Source organism: Balaenoptera musculus, chromosome 13, assembly GCF_009873245.2.
Source record: "Balaenoptera musculus isolate JJ_BM4_2016_0621 chromosome 13, mBalMus1.pri.v3, whole genome shotgun sequence".
In the NCBI taxonomy this organism is placed as follows: Eukaryota; Metazoa; Chordata; class Mammalia; order Artiodactyla; family Balaenopteridae; genus Balaenoptera; species Balaenoptera musculus.
The window spans coordinates 74,965,927-74,974,284 of NC_045797.1; the positions used below are offsets into that span (position 1 = coordinate 74,965,927).

Here is an 8,358-nt window from a genome sequence, read left to right on the forward strand (position 1 = left end):
GCTGGAGAAATCTAGTCTCACACCTTGTGTCCCCATAGCCTGGAACATTCCAGGGCTGTATGTTTATTCTAATCATCCCTCAGAAGCAAAGAGTAGTTTTCTTTGCTGCTTTGAAAAGTGTGGGTTGTGACTGGTGTAGAAGTACCTCTGTTACCTCTGCAGCCAGATGTGGGCACCAGGTGGAGAGTGGACGCTGGCCTGCCCCCGGCCTGCTGGGGCTCTGCGTGACTTGGAGTCTGACAAGAGGCTCTGTGTCCCCTGCAGAGACCCCGAGGGAGGGCCCAGTGCAGAGCTGGAACAGGGAAGCTGAGCAGCCTTGGGACTTCCACACCCGGCCCTGTTCTGACCCTTCCTACCCCCGCCCGGGTCTGCATCCAGGGTAGGGAACTGATGGCACCCATTAATTCAGCCGGCACCAGGCGCCCGCTGACGGCCAGGCACTGTGCTGGGCCCGAGAACACCTGGATGAGTGAATCACAGTTCTGGCCTCAGGGCCTCCCTGAGGGAGACAGGACATGTCCTGACCATTAGAGGCTGGCCTGGGCCTGTAACAGGTCTGAGCAGGACGTCCGTGCCTTGGGGACCCCAGGGAAGGCTTCCTGGGTGAGGGTCAGGCAGAGGAACTGTACCTGAGCTGGATCCTGAAAGGTCAGCGGAGTTTGCCAGGGCTGCTGACAAAGCATGTTCCAGGCGAAGAAGCTGCAGTTACCTTTCACGAAGGGCAGCGTTGAGCAGGGGAGGTGGGGAGAGGGTGGGGAGTAGACCCCGGCTCCTCGCAGGCAGAGGCTGTGGTCAGAGCCGCGTCTGCTCACCACTGCATCCCACAGCTGGCGGCCCCGGGCCGGTGGTTGGCGCTCCGTGAGCGCTTGTAGGAAGACTGGGGTGCAGCCCTGGGGGCTGAGCTAAGAGATCCAACTGGCCGGGGCCACGGGGAGCCTGGGGTGTGAGCTGAAGAGGCTGTTTCCTCCTGAAAGCAGTGGGGAGGCCGCACCAGGAGGGGTGCCATCAGGTGGCTCTGGCCCAGCGTGGAGGGAGGCGGGGCCAGGGCTGCAGGCCCCCGTGAGCGCCTGTCTCTTGCCCCACGTGGCCCCATTCCTCTGGTACTTCCGCAATCTGCCTTGCAGACTGAAGTGACGATATTGCTCCCTCTCTGCTGGCTGTGGCAGGAGGTTGGGCCAGACTCTCTCCACCCTGCACCCCGCAGGCAGCCGAGGACAGGCTAGGGCTTCTTCTGACCCCTCTGCTGCTGCCTCCTCCGCAGCCCTGAGACTGTTTGACGATCCTGACCTCGGCGGAGCCGTGCCCCTGGGTGACCCCTTACTGCTGCCAGCTGCCCCCGAGAGTGGAGGACCCACGTCCCGCCCAGGCTGCAGGGAGGCCTCCAAGGAGCTGTCCAGGTACCAGCTGTCCCCAGGGCTGCTTCACCAGGTCTGAGAGTGGCCTGGACAGAGCCAGGGACCCCCCCAGTCTGGGGGCACTTCACCTTCCTTGGGCTCCGAGGGAGGGAATCCCGACCCCTCAGAGGCAGGAGCCTGTGGGTGGGAGCTGACCAGGAGGCAGCAGATGGGGTGCGATGGAAGGGTGGGGTGCGGGGCTGTCAGCAGCTCAGCAGGTTCTAGAAAGACAGGACTTCATGTGTACAAATAGTGTATATAAAGAATAAGTTGGGCTTCCCTGGTGGCGCAGTGGTTGAGAACCTGCCTGCTAATGCAGGGAACACGGGTTCGAGCCCTGGTCTGGGAAGATCCCACATACCGCGGAGCAACTGGGCCCGTGAGCCACAGCTACTGAGCCTGCGCGTCTGGAGCCTGTGCTCCGCAACAAGAGAGGCCGCGATAGTGAGAGGCCCACGCACCGCGATGAAGAGTGGTCCCCGCTTGCCACAACTAGAGGAAGCCCTGGCACAGAAACGAAGACCCAACACAGCCAAAAAATAAATAAATAAATAAATAATGATTAGAGGTGCTAATAATTAAAAAAAAAAGAATAAGTTATGTAATTGCACGAGCAAGTGTAACCGGCATAAACAGGTTTGGGAACAGATATATAAAACTGACGCTTGGTAGCACGCAGCTCACGTGGGGGGAGCAAAGTGCAGATTTTCTGGGCAGTGGCAGATACCCATCGGCAGGCCTTATGGAGGGGAGAGCGAGGCGTAGTCTGTTATGTGGAGGTCGACTGACAGAACATGTGCACACCTGACCGCCGCGAGGTGTGTGCTGTGTGTCAGGCAGTATGCTGGGCTCTTTACATGTTATCTTATTTAATCCTCACAGCAGCACTGCCTCCCACCCTCACCCTCCACGTAGGTGCTATTTTCTCCTTTTTACGGAAAATGGAGGGTGGGAGAGGTAACTGGCCCAAGGCCCCAGCGCCCAGGTGACAGGCGGGGATTGGGACCCAGGTCAGCCTGCCTGTGTCCCGTCCTCCCACCCTTCCAGGACTCTGAGCGCTTGGAGGAGGGGAGGCTGGCAGCTGTGCCTCCCACCGCGGGGCCGGCAGGCTCTCCCTGGGCTTCTGCTCGTGCCACTGCTTCCTCAGCACGCTGTGCGTCCCTGCATCGCGTCATCCGTGTCCCCAGGAGGCAGGCCGAGCCTGGCCGTCTGCGGGACTCTGAGCTCTGTCTTTCCAGGAGCAGTTACGTGGCGCTGGACATGCGATCCCGGAGGCTGTCACCACCCCCCCTCGTTAGCAGCCGCGGGCTGTTAGCCTTCCGAGTGCCCGCCGAGCCTGAGTCACGGCGGCGGCTCCTTGTCATTACATCTCCCCGCGGCCCCTGGCAGCTGTTCACGCTCACCCTGTGTCCTCACCGCTGACATCCAGGCAGCAGTACTCCCTGGGAGAAGCTGGGACTGTTGTTATGTGCTTCGGGGTGACACTGAGGCCCAGGGAAGCAGGTCCGCCCCCGGGGAGCCTCTGCCGTTTCCAGGACTCAGCATGTCCTAGCGGGGCAGAACCACTGGGACCTTTGGGCATCGTTTATATTAAATCCATTACACCGGCACTTTCCAGCCCATGTCCTGCGGAACACCGGTTTGGGGGGTTTGAAAGGTGTTGCCTTCAAAGGCTTTCTGTGGCCAGATGGCCGGGTTAAGCAGGACTTCCCAAGCCTTTAGTGTGTGGGCGTGCGTGGCTCAAGGGGAATGCTACGCAGCATTTCACGTTCCAGTTGGTCCACGGGACCCTTTCCTTTGAAAGGCCTCCTACATCCCACAGGGCTCTCTGGGAGTCACTGCCTTAGAGAATGTGAGTCCTGCGACCCTGCCTTTGCTCTACCAGACATCTGGTAAAGAAAGAATTACCCTCTTGAGAGGAGGAACCGTATTTTATTTTTCTTTGTGCGTGTCCTGGGACTATCCAGGCGGTAATCGGGCTTCCTTATGATAAACTTTCTAATGTTCATTCATCCATCAGTGCTTTCATCACCCCTTCATTCCATCACTGGCATCTGCCATCTGCCATCCTGAGGCAGCATGGAGGGGCATTTGAGCCGGGTTTGGAGTCTGAGAAGCCCCTGTTCCCTCTTGCTCTGGGGCCCCAGTTTTGGTCTTTAGTCAAGTTCTGCAGGGACCTGGGGAAGAGGAGTGGACCTGGGATCTTCAGACCTCCCTCCAGCCCCTCGGTGGTTGATCTTACACGTGCAGGGCCTGGAAGAGAGGGGAGCTGGACCTTGTGTCAGTGGGACCTGTTTTTACCCGTGACTCAGGGAGCCCAGTTGGAAATAGGGTGCTTGGCAAGAGATGCTGTGTGGCCACCTGTATCCCGGGTGTGACTGCCCCACCTTCCACCTCAGAGCAAATCCAGCTCCTGATTAGCTCCAAAGAGTCATTGCTTTGCCAAGCAGTATAAATCCTGAACTCCGACACAAGCTTTTAGCTGCTGCTTTATTTCCCTAAGGGCCCCTGTTTGAGGATAATTCAGTCCCTCAGAGCTTTTCCTGGGTACCCAGCCTCCAGTGGAGGATGCAGGACAAGCCAGCACCTGCCCCAGGGGGGCTCGAGGAAGGGCAGCCACTTGGCGGGAGCGGGGACACAGCTGAGCTGAACTTGCCAGGAGCAGCCTGTCCCGGGGTGCTGCCTCCTGGGGTTGCCTGGAACTCACTCTTTCAAGGCCTGGCTTGGGCCGGTCCCTCCGGGTCTGGAGGGACACCTTTTGCTCACTTCTCTGCCATCCGTGGGAGGCTCTGAATTCTCCCCTTGGGGTCTGTGCCCCATCACAGGAGGCTGACCCAGGAAGCAGGCAGGGTGACCCACTGCCCCTTCAGTAGCTGCTACCTGGCAGGCAGCCCTTCCCGGGAAGGGCACCTCCACCCTCATGTAGACCTCTGCCAGGCCCTGTGGTGCCGGGAGTTGTTCTGACCAGAGGTGCCTCCCCTCTGCTCCTGCCTTTACTCAGCCGTGCTGCTGTCTGAGCTGGAGCCCGTTCACAGATAGGGAGACGGAGGACCAGGCAGGTGGGGTGGGCTGAGCCCACTGAAGGAGTAGCAGGATGAGGCAGGGAACCGCACTCCGCCTGCCGCACCGCGTGTCTTTGTACGCGGGGTTGTAACCCTGTGGGGTGATGCTGCTGTTCCCATTTGGCAGATGGGAAGCCAAAGCTTGGAGAGGCCAAGTGGCCTGCACGAGGCCCCCCGGTCTTCTGCCTGCAGCGCCTTTGCCCTCCTTCCCCTGTCCCCAGCTAGCTGTGGGCCCCAGGCCAGGCCCTTCATCTTTCTGTGCCCCAGTTTTCACATCTGTAAAATGGAGCTAACATCTGCTACCAGACAGTGTCTTGTGATTACTAAATGAATTAACGGATGCAGAAAAGGCTGGCCGTGGTAGGTACCCAGCCCAACGTTGATTGGGTGGGCGGGTCGGGGGATGGGTTGAATGGGTCTTTTCGCTGTGCATCTGGTCTGCAGGAGTTGAGTCCTTGCACAAGGAGCTGGCAGCAAGAGCTCCCTCGGGCAGAGGGCAGAGCGGGGCTGCCTTTCTTTCCTGCTATTCGGGACTTGGGCTGGTCCTGTGTGACCGTCGCACTGCTGCGCCCTTCAGTTCCACCAACAGGCTGTCAGGTCCGGGGCGTGGCGGAGTCTTGGTGGGTGATGGCCGAGGCTGGCTTCAGCCCTCGGTGGGCCGTGTCTAACGAACGCCCGGGTGGCCCACCAGGGGACACTGTGGGCCGGCAGACCCCACCCCACGATGGCTTAGAGCCCCTCATTCATTCTTTCTCTGGCTGAACTTGGCCTGGATGAGAGCCCAGCGTCTCAAGTCAGACTTACTGGTTCCAACTCAGGCCGGCCACATGCTTTCACCTCAGGCAGGTGGCTCGGCCTCCAGGACTTGAGCGTCCGCATCTGCAGGGTGAGGATTGTGCTATACCTCCCCAAGGGTTGTTGAGGATAGAAAAAGACAATGGGTCTAAAGTGCGTGGCCCAGAGCAGGAGCTCCGTATGTGGCAGCTGTTACTGTTATTTATTGAAGGGTTGAAGGAAAAGTCACCTAAAGGAGCCAGCTTGTCTGGATTGGGGTCACCCAAAAAACAGTCCTGCAGAGGCTGCCAAGGGGCCGGCTCTGCTCCCGCTGGGCTGCGGGGTTGCAGGGAAGGAGAGCCCTGCCCCTCAGTTCCTCCCTGGGGGCGGATGGGTGGAAGGGCGAGGCTGGGAGGCAGGGGGACCGAGCCTGGTGCCCTGCAGGGGTGCCTGCCTTGGCAGGGGGCACCTTGTCCCTTTTGCAGGAGATTGTGCTCAGGGCTTCTCCCTCTGGTTCTCTAGAGTCGAAGAGGACTTGGACCAGATTCTGAACCTGGGGGCTGAGTCCAAACCCCAGCTTCAGCCCCAGCCCAAGCCCAAGCCTCCAGTGGCAGCTAAGCCAGCGCTACTCAGAAAACCAGCTGTTCCCCCCAGAGCGGGTTCATCTGAGGCTTTGGCCAGGCAGCAGAAGCAGCAGCAGAAGCAGCAGCAGATCCAAGCCATGGACGAGACGGACATCTTACAGTACATCCGGGACCACGACGCGCCTGGCCAGGCTGCCCCCAGCCTCTTCTGACCACCCCCAAGCCCTGTGCTGTTCCTGAGCCAGCGGACTCTCCTGTGGAGGTGCACGTAATGAGGTGCAGATTTGGACCTGTGGGGCCAGAACCTCTATTCCCAAGGGAGGGAGGGTGGAAGCCTGGGTCATAGGACCCCTGTACTGCCTTCTTCCTTTTTCTCAGGCCTGTGGGTTCATGGAATCCTGCAAGATGCAGAGAGCAAGGTCACTATAGGAATTGGAGCCTAAATTGTCTCAGCCATGTGGATGTGGAGGGGAGAGCACGTGGGGATGCCTTGCTAACCAGGAGCCCAGCCCCCAGGATGTCATGAGACTGGGAGCGCGGGGGGCCAGGGAGGCTCCACTCGGGGTGGGAAACTTTGTGCCCACTTGTGCCCACCGGCTCTGCCAGCCCCAGCACGGGAGGGGGGGCCTGGCCAAACTTGGGGTTTGGGTGGGGGTCTCCATGCCAAGCCAGTCTGGAGTCTCTAGTCACCGTGGCTCCTGGAGGCTTGCAGGCCCTGGGAGGGTCCCCAGGAGAGGGATGCTGAGTGGGTGCCTAGGAGAGCCTGGCTAGGTGGGGTGGCCGAGCCACCTCGGGTTACCAGGTGCTAAGCACGGTGCCTTCCCAAGTGTCGAAGCTCAAGGGAGACGTCAGGCCCAGCCCTGCCTCTGGTGTGTAGATGGCCTGACAATCCCCATGTCTTCCTCTCTCTTCCTTTCCTAGGGAAGGCCTGGCCAGACCACGGCCTTCTTGGGACTCTGGCCATAGGGCCGATGTCCACCGTTACAGCTTTGAGCACAATTGTCCGTGCATCCTTCAGGGACACCTGTGGCTGAGGTGCCCCTCCTTCTCACGGCAGGCCTGCGCTGGATGCTCTTTGGCCGCTACTTGAAGGGCCCCGTCTGTCCAGCAGTGGATGCTGCCAGGCCTTCCCTGTCCTCAGGGTCTGGATTTGCTCACTGGCCTTCCCCCAGTGGGAGCCTCCTTCCCGGGAGAAGGAGCCCTGTGCCGGGCAGGGCCAGTGCCTTAGACTTCTCCCTGACCCCCTTGCCCCGGCATGCGGGTCTGAGCATGGTGCAGTGCTCAGGAAACTCAGTGAATGAGTGATGTTTAATGGAGCAAAGAATGCCTCTTTTTTTGATATAGTCTTCATGTTCAGAATTAGCTTTTAAGGAAACACAGGTTTTTAAGAAAATGCAACCGCTGTTGTCCCTTGGGTTGTGCTGCTTGACAGAGAGGGTTGGAAGGAGGATTTGGGATTAGGACCCCAGGCCGTTCCCAGTCGGGGCCAGGAGCCAACCCTGATCCCTCAGGGATTCTGCCTGAGCCAGGCCGGTGTTTGCTGCCCTCAGAGTCTCTAGCACCCGCTGCCCAGTGCCAGGACCTGCAGGGCGGGTGGGAGCGCTCAGTCTGGTCTGTCCCGCATCTCACGCACCTCGTCAGCTGTCCAGTCCCGAAAAGGCCATCCCCCTTCCCCTCCACTGGTGCCAGCGTGAGAGGAAATAGGCGGCTCCGGGGACTGAGAGCCTAGTTCCTCCGCCCCCTCTGCCTTGTCTGGGCCCCGCGGACAGCCTCCCTGGGGCCCTGAGCTGGCTCGGGACAGCCTCAGCCCCCAGCACAAGCCGCCCCTCTTCTCTTTCACTGCCAGGCCTTCACACCCGCACGCCACGCTGGGGTCCGCACCCTTGCTGACCGCAGGAAGGCCTCCGAGGGGAGGAGCAGGTGGTGAGGTGATGGGCTGCCGTGGCCTCTTTCTCCTCCCTGTTCTCTCCTCTGGGCCCCTCCCTCCCTGGCTCCTCCGCCCCCAGCGTGCGACATAGGAGAGAGGGTGCAGCTGGCAGGTGCCCGTGGGGGGCTGGTCCTCTGGTGGGGGGGTCACAGGTGGAAGCTGCCACTCCGGTGTGGCTTTGTCCACTGCTAGCCCGGCCTCCCCCCTGGCGGCCTGGCACTCGGACCCCTCAGCAGAGATACTGATGCTCCGCGGCGCTGCACGTCTGTGCCCCACCGGCCAATCTGTGGCATCCGGTCATCCAATAAAGTCCGTGTCAGTGGCTCACTCCCGCATTTGTTAGTGGCGACCTTTTCTGACCCCGGGCTGATGGGGGACAATGTGCGGCACTGTCTTTACAGCCCCGGGCTGATGGGGCTCCACAAGGGCGCTTCCCTCGAAGGACCTGGGGTATGCCAGGCCTCCCAGGCTGCTGCTGGATAGGGCAGGGCGAGGGCAGAGGGAGGATTCCACTGTGTGAGCTGAGGCAGAGGGGCCAGAAGCCCCGGCCTCGTGGGGTCATCATCGGTCAGTAACTGCTCAGCCAGGACCTGTTTGGAAAGCGGACTTTTCCCTTC

General features: G+C 60.4%; 1 protein-coding gene across 2 annotated transcripts in view; it reads left to right on the forward strand.

Annotated features, from left to right (window-relative positions):
* HS1BP3 (HCLS1 binding protein 3) overlaps window positions 1-8,068 on the forward strand; it is a 36,178-nt gene extending 28,110 nt beyond the window's left edge. The window contains exons 6-7 of one of the 2 annotated variants that reach the window (XM_036873914.1): window positions 1,262-1,397; window positions 5,753-8,068. In XM_036873914.1, the coding sequence (XP_036729809.1) occupies window positions 1,262-1,397; window positions 5,753-6,026 (410 nt within the window). In that variant the 3' untranslated portion in view covers window positions 6,027-8,068. Of the gene's footprint in view, window positions 1-1,261; window positions 1,398-1,713; window positions 1,929-5,752 lie in introns of those variants that run through there. The other variant, XM_036873915.1, reaches the window with a different exon arrangement.
* The last annotated feature ends 290 nt before the right edge of the window (window positions 8,069-8,358 follow it).